The 18,998-nt window shown below is 36.7% G+C and overlaps 1 protein-coding gene across 39 annotated transcripts in view; it reads right to left on the bottom strand.

The window, feature by feature from the left end:
* The window catches only part of IRAG1 (inositol 1,4,5-triphosphate receptor associated 1), a 96,677-nt gene that overhangs the window by 18,535 nt on the left and 59,144 nt on the right, over nt 1-18,998 (bottom strand). For 19 of the 39 annotated variants that reach the window (XM_085581333.1, XM_085581342.1, XM_085581335.1 and 16 more), the window contains 11 exons: nt 16,335-16,398; nt 13,244-13,329; nt 12,014-12,202; nt 7,860-7,938; nt 6,533-6,633; nt 5,675-5,745; nt 4,403-4,576; nt 3,380-3,457; nt 2,851-2,900; nt 2,379-2,420; nt 1,210-1,800 (listed from right to left, as the gene is read on the bottom strand). In XM_085581333.1, coding sequence (XP_085437459.1) covers nt 1,210-1,800; nt 2,379-2,420; nt 2,851-2,900; nt 3,380-3,457; nt 4,403-4,576; nt 5,675-5,745; nt 6,533-6,633; nt 7,860-7,938; nt 12,014-12,132 — 1,305 coding nt within the window. In that variant the 5' untranslated portion in view covers nt 12,133-12,202; nt 13,244-13,329; nt 16,335-16,398. Of the gene's footprint in view, nt 1-1,209; nt 1,801-2,378; nt 2,421-2,850; nt 2,901-3,379; nt 3,458-4,402; nt 4,577-5,674; nt 5,746-6,532; nt 6,735-7,859; nt 7,939-12,013; nt 12,216-13,243; nt 13,330-16,334; nt 16,399-18,998 lie in introns of those variants that run through there. The other 20 variants (XM_085581351.1, XM_085581352.1, XM_085581349.1 and 17 more) reach the window with 13 other exon arrangements.

Below are 18,998 nucleotides of genomic sequence, written 5' to 3'. Positions count from 1 at the left end.
GATAATTCCTACTGAAGACAGAGCTCAAATCGTTCCGAACTGGAATTATAGATTATGTTGCAATAATTGTTTGATTGTGTTATTTGTGCTTAATAACTTCTAGGTAATTCAAAATGATAAAATTAAAGAATTATAGAATAGCTTGGGTTGAAAGGGACCTTAAAGCCCCTGCCATGGGCAGAGACACCTTTCACTATCCCAAGCTACTTCAAGCCCCATCCAGCCTGACCTTGGACATTTCCAGGGATGGAGCAGGCACAGCTTCTCTGGGCAACCTATGCCAAGGCCTCACAAACCTCACAGGGAAGAACTTCTGTAATTAAACAGCCCAAGGGTCCCTATAATCAAAACTTTCAGTACATACACACTAAGAATACATGTATTATATCAACAGGAAAAGCTGGATAATGAAGCTGCCATTCCCAAACAATATAATGGGAATGAATTAACCAAAGTTCAGAACTTGCGTTCCTCACCTGTCAGCCTTATATTCATCCTAAAATACTAACTACTGAGTTTGAAAGAAAATATCCTTATTAGGCTGTTCAGGAAAGTACCTGCTGCCTTTTTTTTTTTTTTTAAATCATTATTAGCCATAGAGACATGTTCACTGCTTTCTTTTGGTGGTTTATAATTTCATGAAATTTCTGCTTTTTTTTCCAAGGGTTTAATTGCTAACCATTTGGGAAATTATTTAACAACAGATTATTCATTTAGAAGCTGATAAATTTGCAGCAGGTAATAATTAGGAACTGTAAGTCTGGGCATGCTCTACATGCCCTTGCTGTCAGAGATGTCCAGTTCTACAGCTCTGAACACTTTGAGATATTTTCTGAGAAGCTTCAATAATCAACTAATCATTACAAACCCATTTCCTGTCCTCTGTGATCCTGCAAATATAAACAGGCAAGAGCACATGCATACATACACCTTGAAGTACCACAGTGCACTTGGATGCATATCTAAAGAGAACTAAGAAATAGAGTAATTCCAAGGAATGTCCTTACAGGTTACAATTTAGTAAAGTTGCAAAGGAAAAGCATGATACAATTCTGTATTGATTATGCTGAAACTGTTTCCCATTTTATTACTGTATGTTTCTTGCAGTTGCAGTTTTATTACTGTATGTTTCTTACTAAACACATTGAAAGTTTAGCAGGGTATGAAAATGACTTTTTCTAACAGGATTCAGCTGATGACAGGACTTACCTCTCTGAGCTTTGTTAGCTTCTGCATTCGAACTGGCTGAACTTGGATTTGAAGGTCTTTGAATGCTTTTAACTGATTGCTGGATTTATTTCCAAGAAAGCTCTTATCTTCCTCAGATGGTAATTTTAAAGAGGTTTTCTCTTTCTGTCCAGGCTCCAAGCTATCCCAGGACACTGCCCGCAATAGAGGAGGACGCAGTCCACACAGTTTAAACTCTGGTTTACATGGAACTTTATGGTCCCTCATTTCTGGAACAGGAATTTTTAGCTTTGAGTCCATATTTCCTATTCCTGGTCCTGGTAGATGGGTTCTTAAAGGAACATCTTTTTCTTTCCCTTTCTTGAGGAATGATTTTCCAAGTTCATTTTCACAAACATTCATGCAAGTATTAAGAGACATTCTGCCACCATCACCAGCTGAAGGGGAGAATTTAGGTAAAGTATCCATATGTTTACGTGGATCAAAGTTTTCCTTTTGGTCTGAGAGCTTCTCTTTGGAGTTTTCAAAGCCAGCAGAACGAGGAACCAACCTTCCCTGAGAAATCTTTCTTTGATCATTCTGCCTTCGATCAATTAATCCTTTTGCAGCATTCTGAAAATACAGGGACACACATGAAACAGAGAATCAAGTCCGGATTCTTCTTTTCCCCTGCACAAGGACAGATTTTCCTTTTAAAAAGCCATTTCCTTTTCAGTGACATTTGCTTTTGAATGTGTGCAGTTGACAAAAGAAATAATTTTTAAAAGGCACTTAAAGAATAGTGAATTTGGAATCTGCTCTCTGAACTTTTGAGTTAACCTCTCCCATTCCAGAGTCCATTACATCAATCTTCCTAAAGTCAAGCTCCTCAGCATGTTAAAGTCATGGAAAGTCTAAACCACTGACATACACCTAAATGGCTATAGTATATATTTTTATTTTGCTCATAAAGTTACTTAGTATATTGATTTTAACTGAGCTAGAGCAGGGTCCATGATAGTTTGGAAAGATCAAGTGGTAAGCTTACTATCCTCTACTTCTTTTGTAGGTCCTTCATAATTTCTTAAAGCAGTGTAATTTTCCTTTCACCCAGTGAACAATCTTTCAACATTTTTAGTCCCATCAGTGAGTCATATGTGTGCCAAGACAAACTAGCAGACTTTGTTCAGCTCTCAATGTGAAACACTTACCTCTCCAGTTTGTCTGTCATCCTCTTTCACAATTCTATTATTCTAGCACAAAAAAAAAAAAAAAAAAAAGAAAAAACCACTTACAAGGTTCTGTTTTACACCTATCCTACAAACATTAGACATAGATATTAATGGCTGAACTTTGAATCCTATAATTTTTACATTGCTTCTTTTATTTATTTATGAAATAACTTTAGGGATTATTTTTTTCATAGATTAGGGTGATATTGCATCTTTTTCTATTTTCTATACTTAACAGATCTTCATGACCTTTCAGTTCTTGTTACTTCATGGATTTCTGTCTTCCGACTAAATATTTGTCCTTTGCTGTACAGAGAAATACCACTGATCCAATTTTGGTCTATAAAATGGTATTCCAAACATACAGGTTTTATCAAGGAATAAAAGGGCAACATATTATCATATAGTATTGTATATAGCCAGGTTATTACACAGACTATTCAGCTCTTACCTGCCCTGGAGATACTGACTCAATACTAGTGGTTGTGCATGTATCCAACCCTGAAATATAGACATATAATTAGGGCATAGCCTGATATTTTGCTCAAAACTTTTACTACTATAGCATTAGCAAACACATACGTGCACAGTTTCCCATGATACGTGAAGGACAAAAATTCAAATGTCAAAAATACGATTAAAAAAGGAAAAAAAAACCCTCAAACACATAGCAAGTGAAAGATTATTAGATCTTCTCAAAACTCTCTTATTGATAAAATTTAGAAAATAGAACATGTGAACTTGCAACATCACAGGAATAAAAATATAATTAAAAATCTATATGCAAAAATATATTCTGTATGCATTAAGGAACTTGTATCATATTCAGGACTAGATGCTTAAATTTACTTTTCTCAAGAAATACTAAACAAATACTTTTTTTGGTGAGGTTTTATAAGTTAAAGTTTTTGAGCCTGCAAATGATTGGATTTTATGATCTTAGAGGCCTTTTCTCCCTTAATGATTCATGATCATTTTACCTGATGGAAGTGGAAGAGTGAGAGAGTTGCTCCAAGATGCTATGGGTGAAACTTTAGGACTAAGAGTAGGGGAAACTGCTTCAATAGAACAAAGACAAAAACAAAATTAAAAGGTGATTTTACTTTATAGGCTTGTACCTTCTGTATTTTTAGAATTCAGGTGAGATTAAAACATCAAAATCATAGTCATGTGTTCATCCAGAACCTGACAAATCATTTTAATTGCCAGGTTGTACTTGGCAATTAGGAGTTTAGAGTATGTTTCATGTCTTATACTTATCAAAAATGGATACATTTCTATTGATACAAGAAATTCTTGTGCTCCTCAGTTTTCTGGTACTGTAAGCACTGAGGAGACACAGCACAAGAGAAGATTGATGAGGAATTTAGTGAAAAAAAGAGGTGATGTATAGTTGTAGGATGCTTTTTGTTTTTTACCTCCAGAGAGTGTTGGGCCAATTGTAAGACACAACTTTGTTTGAACTGGCATTTCAAATCAAAATGAGAGTCCTATTTCATGGTAAAATAGCATTTTATTCCAGCTTTCAAACACTTCATATAAAAGGAGAAATAATTTAAATTGACATTCTAGAATAAAACATTTTATTCTTCTGTTTTTAAAGGAGGATCTGGTCCATTTAGCTTAGTTTATGACTATGTTCAGAATAGGAGGTAGTGTAATTGTGTCTGGAGGGAATGTTTTTCAGTAGGAAGAATCTAGCCACTAGAATTTCATTTAAACAACAATTTCTGAGTATTTTTCACTTTTCAATATAAATACTTCATGCTTTCTTGCTACACTGTTTGCAGTGTAACTTTACACCATTTTACCCTGACACGTCTGGGTAGTACAGATGGGTCATTTCTGTTTTTTGTGGAACTTTGTGGAGGACATGAGGGATTCTGACTTTCAAATTAACCAAGTATATGTCAACAGCAGCAATGTATAGATTACAGGAGATGTTTGCCTTTACAGATGTTTGAAGGAGGATGTAAAATCTGGTTTTCAGGATCTACCCCTACCTGTGGGTGACTCTGAGAAGCTGCTTCTTGACTTTCTGCCTCTGCGTGTAAGGAACCTCTCACTCACTTTCTTTGCTTCTTCTAACAATTCAAGGTTCTTCTTTTTGTCTTCCTCTGATATTTTGACATCTGGTAGTGGATCATTCACCAGATCAATCACATGACCGCTATTGTCTGTATAGAAAATGGCAGAATTAGAGCTGGACCTTCCATTTCCATCTATATTGTGGCATGTGAGAGTAACAAGTTCAAAACAAACCTGTAAATTTATACCTATAAATTTAGTTTTCAGCTTTCATGTCACAAAAAAATTACTGTTTGCTCATTCCTTATGTTGATACAATCTCAAGTTTAGAGCAAGTCCTCAAAACCACAGGTAACCCACTAAGATTAATTCACTGTGATCAGAAATTCTCTGAATATGTGAAACTGGCTTTTCCAACTGTGCCTCCAATGCAGTTTCTCATTTCTAAATAAAAGTGCCATTAGATCTATCTCAACTACCTGTAATGGCATTTCTGTTGTAGACTGAGTTTCTTCATGGAATTTTCATATTCAGTTTTTCAAGGCTAAGAACCCACAAACTCACCCAGCAAAGATTTATGCACAATAGTTTTAACAATTAATTTAACACTTCATTAATCTGTGGCATTTAAATTGGTTGAAAACACTAAACTTTTGCAATTCTCCAGCTATGATGAAGCAAAGAAGGCAAGGCCCTTTCTGAGTGAGTAATTATAAATGGCTTTTATGAGCATCTAAAGAACAGCTTGGATGAGGGGGAGGAAAGTCACCAGGTAATATGAGAAAAACATTTTTTAAATTGACAAGAGCCATTACAGAACCATCAGTTTTCAGAAAAGCTAAGAATGCAAGCAAGCAGCAAAAACTCAAGGGTTTTTTGTTTGTGGGTGTGGAGTTGTTTCACTATTGTTTTTTGATTGATTTTTTTGGTGGGGAGGGAGAAATACTTTGGCTTTAATTTCATTAAATTTAGCTCAATTTCAAGGATGCCAAAAACCATACTTACAATTAAATATTCTAAAGCAATCTATTGTCAGTGAAATATCTGTTTTGGTTTAAATTCAGATTTGTGTGCTGGAAGCTCATGACTCCAATTCAACATCCCAGCAGCATTCCCTGTGCATGCATTACACAGTGTGCAGAGAAAAAAAGATGTGGTCAGTACAATCAGACTCTTTCTATAGGTTTTTATTGCATGTCACATTTTCTGGGAACACATCCTAGTTGAAATGAATAATCACTTCTTACCAACAGAAGTCAGTGAACTTGTTGAATTCCTGGTAGCACGGTTAGAATGTCTCCTGTGAGGACTCCGAGGCCTAGAGAGAAAAATGAAGAAAAAAAATTATGGAGTATTACACCAAAAAGAGGTCCTAATTGCCTATTAAAAGTTAATATTAAAAAGAAAGCCCTTCGGTTTAAAAATGAAGACAGAAAGCATTTATTGCAGTCCCTCACACCACCAAACAACTGGAAAATGGAGGAGATTGCGGAAAGAAGGAAAATTGCAGAAATTGAACTGACAAAGGAGTTCTAAATTTTGCTATTAATCTCATTCACTGTGAACCTCATTTCTCAGAAAAAAGTCCCTGCATTTCTTTAGATTACTACCATGACTTAAAAATTTAGAGGCAGGTCAATAAAATTAAAAAGACCAGGTCAGTAAGTATGCTTTATCAGAGTAAATATAATAACTGAAAACTGAATTGAAGTTTTCAACTTCAAAAAAGATTACTATTTCTATTCAATTACTTACTTTCACATATGCTTAACCTCAAGGTGGTATTCTTGTCCCATCTATGTGAACAAGCCCAAAACATCTTCAAACCCCATTGTATTACAGTGTTCAAACTAGATATTTAAGTTGTCCAGCTCAATAAGTGGGGTTGCCAGGCAAGTTACTCTGTGTAACTCTATTATTTTAGTCTAAATTATAATCCTGTTACTCCACCCAGCATCCCAAACACCAGTCTCAAAATGCAAAGGCAATACAACCAAATCACAGAGATGCAGCATTAATATTTTCATACAACATACATTTCAGGGCAATATTTTAGAAACACACCCTGGAATTTACGGATGGATTGATAATGTATTGTATAGTACCTGTTAACCAGATTTTTATCAATTTCTACATCTGGCGTGACAGCATTCTCTGGAAGAACAATAGAAGGTGTGCTGCATGTTGTCCCTTCAACAGTTGTGTCCTGAATGGTGTGTGACAAATATAAAAATGTAGTTAAGCAGAAATTCACACCATTGAACATTGATTTTCTCTGTGGAAAACAATGTGTATTTCTCAATTTACCTAAAAAAGAAAAAGTAATTTAAATAAGAGATAATTAGCTGTAATTTGACAAAACAAACATTAATTAGAGGCCTACACTTAAATTACTCAAAAGACATGATGGATACCTGGAAGATCTGTTTTCTTTAAAAAGTTTTAATGCATGCAAGCTAAATTCAATAAGCATGGAGCTAATGAGAAAGCTTTAAAAAGGCAGACAGTCCAGTTTTACACACAGCAAACCATTCCTATAGTGAAGTACATGTCCAAGAGTTCAGTGAGTTTATGAGCTGAATGCAAGAGTGAAAAGCAGCTCTGTATAACAGGGCTAAATTAAGAACACAAACCCTCCAAATCATAGTAATGTATAATGAAATCTTGAACAAACACAATATTAAGTGTGATGATACCCCCATGATACTTGAAACCTCAGAAAATAATTTAAAGTTATCTTGTTAAGAGCTCCTCATGGTTTTCCCTCAAATTACTTGGAAAAATATTCTTTAAAATACAATTAAAATATTTAGTAAAATAAAATATAATTTTTAAAAGAAACTGGCAGGCTGGTACTGAATATAAATACGTGCTTGCCTGCTTAAAAATATGAGGCCTTGCCTCAAGAACTTAATCTCACACCTTCTGCATAATGACACCATTCAGCTGAAGAAAAGGATTCCATTTCCTGTGAGATATCACAAGTTGAGATGCATCAAGTTGGCATAAATTAAAGTGGATGTCTCATATATAAGAAAGAAAATTCTTACTTCTACCCCAAGCACTGTATTCAGATTAAAACCAAGAAACAGCTGGAGGGGAAAGCTTCCCAGAAGTGGCAGTTGGCTGCTGTCAAGTGACTTGTAAAATTTAAAGAATAATTTATAAATACTCAAATCCTAATTGCTTCTGCTAGGCACTGATACATACAAGAGTTTTGTTCTAGTTTGTTATCTGGAGTCTAAAATTTTCTTGAAACTACATCCCAAAGCTTCACAAGAAATTTGTAAGGCAGGTAAGGTAAGAAAAAGCTGTTGTAATAGCACTATTTTAGACATTAATAGAATGAAGAATGTAGTAAGTCACAGTTCAGCAAGTCAGTTTTAGACTCTGGAATTGTTCCAGGCCAGGTTGCGTGGAGTTCTGAGGTACCTGGTCTAGTGGAAAGTGTCCTTGTCTGTGACATTCACATTCTCTGGACAGAGAGACATAATTCTGTCTCTCAGGATTTCTTGGAGAAGCACAGAGAGAAGAAGAGAAAACAATCATTATCTCTGCTCGTTTGTTTTCCCCATGTGGAATGTGGTATGGAGATTGTTTACCTGAAGTGATTGCTTGATTGGATTCTGGTGAAGGTTGTTTGGGTTCAATGACCAATTGGATCCAGCTGTGTCTCAGACTCTTAGCAGAGTTATGAGTTTGTTAGTTAGATAGGTAAGTATGTAGAATAGGATAATATCTCTTTAAATACTATATTAATGTAATATAGCATAGTTTTAATAAAGCTATCATTCAGCTTTCTGATCTGGAGCCAGACATCATCATTTCTTCCTGCATCCAGGGGTTCACCATATTTTACTATACCTGTCCATAACAGGGCAATTGGAACTGCATGACCTTTAAGATCCCTTCCATCCTAAAGCACTCTATTCTATTCCATAAGGAAGCTGACTCTTACTTGACTGCTAATGTCTGTCATTTGCCATAGAACCCCTTGCAACATCTCTCCCAGTGCTGCATTTTATTCTTGTTGAAATCATGTATTTTCTGATCAAGTCAAAGAACTCTAGAATTACGTGGAAAATGGTATAATATTAAATACATAGCATAACCCTTCTACCTCTCAAAGGTAATGAAATAAGCCTTGATTTGGACACCTGAGTTAGGATTCTTGATTCTACTGCAAATAGCATCTTTTTTTACAATAATTAATTTTTTAAAGCAGCTCCACACTTCCATACTCATAACTCTCATATGAACTGCCTTGGCAAGTTCACTTTGTCAGTCATAGGAGCGCAGGATGGGGAACATGCCAAGAAAACACTGGGCAGATTTAAATTTAGGAAAAATATCCTTGTAATTCTGAAAATGTCAGAATCCCAAAGCATATGTGATTCAAATGCACAAGTGACATTTTATGACAATAGCTTAAAAGCAATTTTTAGTAATATGCTTGAAAATGTTAAAAAAGGACAATATATTTTGTCAATGACAAAACTCAGGTGACTCCCCTGCTTGTAGGGCAAAGCAGCTGAATACACATGCACAGTGTTTATACTAATCTCATGACTGCCAGAAAGCAAAAACTTTTGAATGATGTAACATCAGCCACGAAGTCACTTAAGCCCATTTTAGGACTCTAAAAACAGCTCATTAAAAAAAAAAAAAAAAAAAAAAAGAGAGAGAGAGAAGTAAAAAAAAAAAAATAGTTTGCAGTCAAGGCTAGTTCAGGTCAGGTAGAAAACATTAATCCTGGTCAGCAGCTATAGGAGTTCAGCATCTGCACAAGTGAAACCTCATGGCCCTCCTTGTCCAAACCTGCATTGTCCAGGAGAGGGTCAGGAAGAGCCAGAGCAGGAAGCTCTTTGCAGGGCCAGCTGGCTCCAATCAAAAGGAATTGTTTTAGACTGAGGAGAGCTTAGGCTGCTCTACACAGGCCTTGGAAGAGGAGCTTTGACAGGAAGCTTAAGCTGCCTCACAACAGTACAGTGTTTTACAGCTGCACAGAGATGTTCACAGATTTCCATCACCTTCTTATATGTGTGCCTTTAACTCTGCTCCCTTGGTAGCTTCCAGCCCCGTCTGCTCCTCAGCTATTCCAAACAGTTGCCTCATCTTCCACTATCAGTGCTTCCCTGCTACCCCTGTCTTTGCTTCCTTTTTTGTCCAAAGCTCTCCTCTCAACAAAAATGTAGGGTAAAACTGACTCCACCTCTGTGGCTCAGGTGGGAACTGCTCCACAAGGGTGACCAGGAGCCATGCAGACTTGCAGGGAGGTGTCTGGAGGGCTGAGAGGTGGCACAGGCAGTTTGGTCCATAACATAACAGCCAAGAGGATCAGGGATGGAAGTAGAACCGCCAGATGTTCTGGCTTTTAAGTTCTACCAGGCCCTCACTAAGCATACAGAGAATGTGCTTTTGAATTTTTATAATCCAGACAAATTTGGATAATTTTTACATTAATGGGATGGTGAGGGGAGAAGGAACATTAAGATACTCTTCTGAAAGGCCTACCATGCCAGACAGACAGGTGACAGAACTTTACTGCATAACACCTGAATCCTTTAAAGCACTGGGGAAAAAAAAAAAACAAAAAACAGGAAACAGAAAACCCACTGTCACCTGGCCATATTCTTAGATATTAACTAAAAGTCTGGACTGAACTTCAGAGAAACACAGGCTGCTTTAAGAAATACTGAAATAAAAACCCACATTTGTTTTCTCAAAATTAATTTGAGACACAGAACCCAGGTCTTCCCATCATGTAAAAGCATGATCACACTTGAAGCATGCAGAAAGCTACATGTAATGTAAAATTCATTTTCTTTTTGTCTGAACTGTTTTGCAATCTGTGTGCATTTAGGCATGCAAGGAAAGGGTGGGGAAAAATCTCCTGAAACAGAACAAGGAAGCTGTTAGACACCAGACAGCACTCTAGATGAGATGAAATTCCAGACTTGGAAAATTTTGTTGAGTGGCAGAAAATAAATTAATCAGCTTTTAGCTCTTTCTGATGCCCTCTCCTTGCTTGCAAGTCCTTATCTCACAATAAGATGTTTTACTTAGAGTGACTTAGAGTCATGCTGTAGAACTTCACCTGCAGCAAGAGCCAAGAGTGACAACAGCTATGAAGAAGTTCAAGTTTTCACAACATTGGCCAGTGGCAAACCTTAAGTAGGTTTATGAGCAGTGTGTTGGTTAAAATCACTCCACTGTGATTTTGTGCCTAAAAATAATCATTTGTCTAAAATGAAGCATTTTGCACAGTGAACTGATTCATGAACTATCACATTACCACAGGTCATTTAAGACCTACATCTAAAAGGCCTGGAAAATGTATTAAAAATTTAATGCTTTTGTATTAGGAGGTTGGAAATTTTCATTTCTCCCACTTGACAAGCACATTCAGGATTAGAATCACTGATGTCTGCTAGACTTTTGCATTTTTCATCTTTGGGTGTGTTTTATATAGCAAGTCTTTTGTACTAAAACATTTTTCACATAGGTGAGTTAAAAAACCCCAATACAATCTTCCTGAGCTAATATATGTTATCAGATGGTAGTCTTGATGAACTTGTATCCAACTGAGGTGTTTATCTTAAGGCAGGAAATTAACACTCAGCACCATGTGCAATTCAGATGGAAGGCAGGACAAATCAGTGCAGAGCTCACTGCTGACATTTTCCAACAATGTTAAAGTAGCGGATGTTTTCACCTAAAGTCTGGAATGTAGTGTCCCCAAACCAAATGACAGTGTCACATCTTTAATTGAGGATGTGCCAGATTATAAATCCTCTTTCTTTACCCCAGTTTGCATAAAAATTAATGATTTGGATAACCTGTGATTTCTTAATCGCAGTGAGGTTCTTTACTTCAGCTAAGCTAACAACTGAAAAAAATCCAACCCCAGTTTATTAAAGCATAAAGCTACTTTTTATCTGTGGTATAGATTAATGAAAATGAGGAACACCCATCTGTTCTTGATTTTTTATATTTATCTGGAAATAAAACATGTAAAAACATAGATGCCACACAAATTTGAAGCCAACTGATCAATATGCCTGGATAGCACCCACCTGCCTCTGTATAGCTCCAGTGTATGTTCATCTACTGCTTTGGCAAATAAAGCACTGAGAAAGAATACAAACCAAAAAACCCATTTCCATCTTTCACACACACGAGTTGCATAACATCCTCTATATCTGTAAAAACAACACTAGTTGTTGAAGTGAAAGCCTAAGTTCTGTTCTCAAAGTTTAAAGTTTTCTTTAATAACATCAGAAAGGACATTTCTGGACAACTTTGATATATGTCTGTCTGTTCTGAACCATTTATAAGCCTCCAGTTCAAAATTATAAACAACTGCTTGAGCCATTTAAGTTTCATCCCTTAGGCTATAAAATATTTGAGGAACTCTAAGGATTTCAGCTAAAGGATCATTCATATCTTCATCAATTAAGCAAAACACCCTAAGATAGAGCAACAAACAGATTTGATTTTATAAACTCCTAAATATATACAAACAGGTTTCAGCCTCAGGTTTCCAGCTAGTGTCAGAAAGCACCTTTGTAAGTAAGAGAGCTTACTTTGGCTGGAGGAGAGCTGCTGTGCTGGGCCTCTTTTGCTTGTCCCTTGTCTTCAGGTAAGGTTGGCATGGTGGGCAGCGTGAAGCACGTGGAGCTGCAATGTTGACTAAGAGGACCATGCACTGCTGGCAGTATCTGTTTCAAGTTAACCTGAAGGCATAAGCTCTGGGAGGCCTCGTGATCTGCAGGCTGGGTTAGATGCCAAAAATACAAATCAAATCCATTTAAAACTCTATGCTCAAAAACTGAGATCACTTTACAATAACAAACAGTATTAAGGTTTAAATTAAAAATGCTATCTTGTGTTTTATTAACTAAAGCTTTCAAGGTCAAGTAGCAAATGCAGATGCATTCAAAACAGACAACCTTCTGCTCTTGTTGCTATTTCCATCTCTTTCCTCCATTTTACAATTTTTACTTTGTCACTATGATGTGACCAAACTGCCTTTTCTAAATAGCCTCTAAGAAGTAAACAGCATCCTGTCATCACATCCTGGATATCACAGAACAGCAGAATGGTTCAGGTTGGAAGGGACCACAGGGGTCATCTGGTCCAACCTCCCTGCTCAAGCCGGGTCATCCCAGAGCACATGGAACAAAACTGCATCCAGAAAGTTCTTGAATATCTCCTGTGAGGGTGACTCCATGGCCTATCTGGACGATCTGTTCCAGTGCACAATCATCTGCACAGAAGTTTTTCCTCATGTTCACATGGAACTTCCTTTGCATCAGTTTCTGCCCTTGCCTCTTGTCCTATTGCTCAGCACCACCAAGCAGAGTCTGGATCCATCCTCTGACACCTCCCTGCAGATATACTGACAGATATTGCTAGGGTCCCTTTCTCAGCCATCTCTTCCACAATATGCCTTTTAGTAACTAATAGCCTTAATGCTACAGAGCATGATCTCACATCTCAGAGGACCAAAACTGGAACCCTAGAGGGTGGCACTCTTCCTTTCAGCAAGGTGAATTGTGAAAAGACTTGGTGTACCTCTGCACAAGACAACAAAGGGCAAGACACTTCCAAAACAAAACAGCAGAAATGCCCAAAGGAAAAAAAAAAAAAATCACTACCTATTAGCTGAGAAAATTCTTATTGTTAGTATCAAGGGGAGGCAATGCATTCACAAGGGTAACATCAGCATGAAAGCCTGCACCAAAGTCTGAGGATCAGCAGTGCAAAGCACAAATCAGTCCTTAGAGTGGCAGTGGATGGGTTGCAATACTTACTGTGACACCTGCCCAGGAATCAGGGAGCTGTTCTCATCAGTACATCAGTGTCCTCATGAACACATCACTGCACTCCCCGGTGGTGCCTGCAGGTCACACACACACACACAGCTGAGGCCACCTGGTGCACACTTGGTGTCTCCACCAGGAACTGCTGACTCCTGCATTGTAAATTAACCTGCTACAGTTTTCCCTTCCATTTCAGGGGTGGGCAAAGAAATGGATTCAGGAACATATAGGTTTGTTGAGATTGCCAATTGCATTTGTCAAAATACATCTGTCGCTTTAAAATAAAAGCAAAAAGAGGCAAAATCATTCACAAGAAACACTGAAGCAGTCTCAGTAGTGACAAGTGCCTCACCTCAACTCTCACAGAAGAAAATCTGTGTTGTAAAACCTACAGAATGTGTGAAAACTTTGGACTACAGAAGCAGCTAAGACCCATGCTTTTATTAGGTTTATTTCACATTATGTTGGAAACTTAATTTTCTCTTTCACTAGAAGAGGAATACAAGGCCATCTCACGTGAACTTTAATGCAGAATAAATAGACTGTAAAAATGATCCTACACAAGTATTGCTGTGTTCAGGAAAAAGTAATTCTATATTGCAGTTCCTCAATAACAATACTGAAAAAGATGCAGCATATGTGACATCATTATGAAGACCAAGATACAGACTCTTTTTGAACAGTGGACATAAAGATTTTTCAGAGGAGTGCATGCTGTAGGGACAGTGTATTTCAAGCTTTTCTAGACAATTTTGTACCTGTTACAGGTGGTTTTCTAATTCTACAAAGGTAAGTGGTACTTCATGTTTGTATCATGATTTTACCCACCTCTGACTTCAAATAAGAATAGAGGAAATTTTCTATTAATAAAATATTTAAAAATGGCTATTAAGGCAAAACAAAGTCCCTAATAGGATGGAAAATACATATTTATGATTATGCATATTTGAATAAATCCACACATTAGACAGATACTGAACATCTGTGTGTTTCAACAATTATGGTTTTTTGTATCAAATGCAGTCACCAACTATTTACAACACATGAAGCTGAGATGGAAACAAGGTAACTAAAAAATATGACATAGACTTACTTTTCATCTCTATAAGAAAATCCTGGCATCCTACACAATTTCTGAATTTGCAAGAACATAAATTTTAAAAAAAGAAGAAAATAAAATATATAAATCTGGCTATTTATCTAATCCCTCTTAGTGTTTGCCTAATGAATTTATTATGGTTCTGATACATTCAACCCAATGCTGGGCCTGAAAAATCAGGAATGTTTCAAGTCATGGCCAAAGCATGTTTGCAGTACTACATGGAATTGTAGAAGCTATTGCACCAAAGTGGTTTATTCCTAGTCTTAGCTGAGTTCTTAGTACATACTAAACTTAAAAAAGTAATGCAACTTATCTTGAAACAAGAAAGAGCGATTAAACATATCAAGTTTCAGTTCATTTTTCAGATTTAGAAATCAAAAAAATCTTTAAAAGAAAAAGAAATAAATCAGTAAGCTTGTCTAAGAATAGAAAGAGACAAATCGTGAGCTGTGTTGTCCTAGAGATGCAGCACAGAAAGTACAGACAAGGGAAAACAGAGGGCAGAAAGATGAATTTATGCCACCTTAACAACCCCCAGATTTGGAGTGGACTGAGTTCAGGCTGTCTCCAACACAATTAGAACCCTACTCTGATTTCCTTACAGAGCTATCTTGCAAATAGGAATAAGCTTCAAATCTCTGTACTGATCAGTAGGAAAATTTCTTCTTTTGACTTTCCATTTTTTCCTACTACCACTCCAGAAAACCCCAGTGCTGAGGACTATATTAGAGCAGTGAAAGCTTACACATAATTATTCATATTCTTTGGCTTCTTGAATCAAACATCATCTTTGCACACCTTAACTGCATTGCTGCAGTTCACTACACTGCCAAAGTGAGTGGCACTGCATTTCGGTATTTCAGTATAAGGATATAGTTCAATTAATAAGCTACATTATTTAGAACTTCAAAATTATTAACTTTCAGTCTAAAAGCTTAGTTTTAACCTGTGCAGTGTTCTCAAAGTCAGTAGCCCAGATTTTTTAAAGACTATGATGCTTACCCAACACAGATATCATACATTGTAAATTCAAGTGGATATACCATGCTCTGCAAGGAGTTCTGCATTTCACAAACAATTACTGCCTTCTGATACTGGTAGGGAAGGCAAAGGCTTAGAAAAGATGGAAACTTAAATATTAATATTAGTGAATAAATATTCTTCCATCACTGCTGAAGTGACCTTATGCCCCTTTAGCTGGGCAGTGAAAACAACCACAGTAAACGTCACATGGAGTCAAAATGGATAGAAATGGGAGGCTTTGTAAGAACATTCTACATGAATTAGGAGTTTATCTGCATCTCAAAAATGTAGATAGAAGATAAAGAAATATCCTTGGAAAATTTATGTCACTGGAAGGTACATTTTTTCTTTTTCAGCAGAGCATTAGGGCAGAGCGCAGCCTTGGAGCTTACAGAAATTCACGTCTCTATTTACAAAACCAGCTGACAGCTTTACTGAACCCTGAGCTAGAGTGTGAAGAGCTTGACTAGCCTGCTTCTAAGCCTGGCTCACCTGCCAGCTGCACAGCCTTTGGAAAGATGCCCCCGTTTGCTTTGCCAACTTTGTCTCCTTTCCACAAGAGCAAACACATTTCAGTCAAAGAAGGAAATGATATGTTAACAATACATGCAATACAGTGAGGTACCAACTGAAACACCTGTAATTACTGGCCCTGAAGACACTGAAAAGAGCTTAAAAATACACATGCACTTTAGAAATAGGCAATGTGAATGAGCACATATTAGCATCCTAGGCACTGAAATAATTTCAAGATCCTGTTATTTCTATTTTTATTTCTTTTTTCTTTCCATTGATCAAGCCCTGTCTGGCTTACCTCTATCTTATCAAAGAATATCATTTACATTATTGTACTTTTTTATCAAAGTAAATGATCTCCCCCAAAACTCCATTCTTTCACAAATGACAAAATCTTCAAAATTATCTTTTAAAACGAAATACTTGTAGAGATTAACTCACATGTCATAGGCAGAGTGGATGTGGGTGAAGATCTACAATCTCAGTATGCACAAGCCTTGTGCACCTACAAAATGAGTTAAAAAACAAACAAATTACTTCTCTAGTTCACCAAATTCTGCTCATTCCCACACTAAGGGGAGACAACCTAAAGAAAAAGAAAAAAGAGAAAAAGAAAAAGAAATAAAAGAGAGAATGGAGTGCTTTTCAACATTTTGGTCTATTATTATAAACTTACTGCTTAAAATAGTTAAGAAAAAAATTAGACCCTGAGCTCAAATTTGTAGACAGATACAGATCAGTGAATGCAAAGAACTTTCTTTTACCACTGTGTAGGCTTAGAGTACAATCTCCAGGAAATAGAGATCTGGGAGCTCTATTCCATAAAAGGGAAAAGTATTTAGAGGTCCTTGGCTTTCAGTGTGTTCTCTCTGCAACTTATTTTACCATAGTAGAGAAAGTTAAGTATAATCACTTAACTTCCCCTGGCTGAGTCATGGCTGAGTCCGTGGCAGCAAAGGCTCAAAGAAAGATGCTTCACTCCATCTCCACTGATAGCTGGGCACCTGACCCCAAATGCTGTCACATCTCAGCAAAGGGACACAAAAAAGTGCAGAAATAACCAGTTAAGAAAGCATTTTATTACTATTTCTTAACCGCATCCTGCCTGTGGTCAAGTCTCATTTGTCAAAGCAGGAGTTGCTTGCTCATGGATGCAGCAGCTGAACTGCACAATTCTGAGTGGCTTTCTGTAACTTTTTTTCTGTGTTGCACTGTAAAGTGGTTGTAAAATGTTACCAAATTAAAAAGGTACCTTCTTGCACTCCTTTTTGTATAGCTATAAAAATATATGGAATTTGCGTAACATTTTGAATTTGGTTTTGCAGCTTTGGAGTACTTAAGACCCAGGAAACTTCCTTCAAACAAAGTCTGAGCAAAACAGGGTGTTTTTCTTGTGTTTGTACCACAAAAGTGTTTTCTAAGACAAAGCATGATTATAGCATAAGATACACAGTTTGTCGGCAGATATAACCATCCTCTAAAATTTTAAAAACCCAAAACCACAACAAAGCAAATAAACCCCAAAAAAACAAATCCAGAATATCTTAATAGAAACACTTTGAAATTTTGCATTAAGACTCCAAGATCTTTGTATAATAGGAAAATTCACTGGGAAAAGGAAAAAGAATCCACAACTGAAAATGACTCATGTACATTCTTGCCCTTTGTGACAAAAGGTCCTACATGGAAACTGGAAGACATTTTCTTTATTGTCTGCAACACAGGAAAAATATTGACTAGTAGTTTCCTATTGCATCTCATTCTTATGAAAAAAGAGTGGTTTTTCATGTTAAATACTCAAGTTTGCAAGAGATTAAGATCCTGCTTCAGCCAATTTACCAAACCACAGAGTCATAACCCCAGGACAAAAATAAGGCACCTCTGTGATAACCTTAATGATCCGAGTTCCACTCACACTAACATCCATGCGACTACTCAAGGTAAAACCTGGAAGACAAAGTGGTATTTCTGTTTTTAGGATACAGAACAATTCCACTGGGGCACGCAGTGTACAAAGAACCATTGTGTGAATTCAAAAAAATCTGTTTTCATTCTGAGATTCATTACTGAGTGACTTAAATTATACTTCTTAACAATCAGAAGAATTCCAGGTTGCAACCTCAGAGACAAGGGATAAATGTGAATAATTCTGTCACAAAAATATTTTAAAGGAAGAAACTAGAGAAAGCTGAAGGAAAATATAATTTATAAAAACCTTCCCTCAAACTCAGTGATTACAAACTTCTTTGGAACTACAAGCGACACATGTAGGACTCAATTTACAGAGCAGCAGAACAGGAAAGAATCTCCTTTTCTGCTTCCTGTTTTCCTCATAGCCCAGGAACACATAAAACTGGATGGTTTTCAATAATCTGCTTGAATGAGAGAAAGGAAAAGTTAGGTCAGGCAGAAAGTAAAAAGTTTTGATGCATGTCCAGCCTGACACGCATCCTGGGAGAATTTTTCTGGTAATGAGTAGCTATGACACTGCTGAGACTGAAAACCAAAAGTTTTGGGGGTGACAGGTGATGCTGCTGCCTTATCAACAAGATCAACCCCTATAACAAGGCACCTGTTTTGATTATGTATCAATAATTTACATCAGAGTTTAAGGAAATAAGAAAGCTAATTCCAAAAGAGTTTAGTGGACAAATTATTCTGGGAGTTCTGTACTTAACTCCCAAAGGATCCATTCTGGTCCCAGCTTTAGCTCTTCCTTGATACATTAAGAGAAAAAGCTATTGGACCTATTTAACTCAGAGACAATCATTTTAACATAGCTAAATGGAAATTTAAGACTTACTAAAAGATCATAATTGTGTTCAAAAATAGCACTTTTCTTTCTGTAATATGTCAGCTTCATTTGTTTTAGCAATGTTTTTACAGTTTCTGTTTTGTTAGCAGTCAGTGTTTAGATTTACTTCTCTTGCAGCAAAGCATCTGAAGTACTGGCTTACAATGACTTTTTTTGTCTTGCAAGAATTCTAGGCTGAATTTTATGCTGCAGACAAATAGCAAACAAATGAAGAATGTACATATTTTAGAAACACTGAGGAGCAGTATTTCACTAGCTTTTTACACTACTGGATGCAGATTAAAAAAAAA

This window comes from Lonchura striata, chromosome 5, assembly GCF_050655825.1.
Source record: "Lonchura striata isolate lonStrDom1 chromosome 5, ASM5065582v1, whole genome shotgun sequence".
Lineage (NCBI taxonomy): Eukaryota > Metazoa > Chordata > Aves > Passeriformes > Estrildidae > Lonchura > Lonchura striata.
The sequence above is the reverse complement of the archived record's forward strand: the minus strand, read 5'-3'. Positions and strand labels throughout refer to the sequence as shown.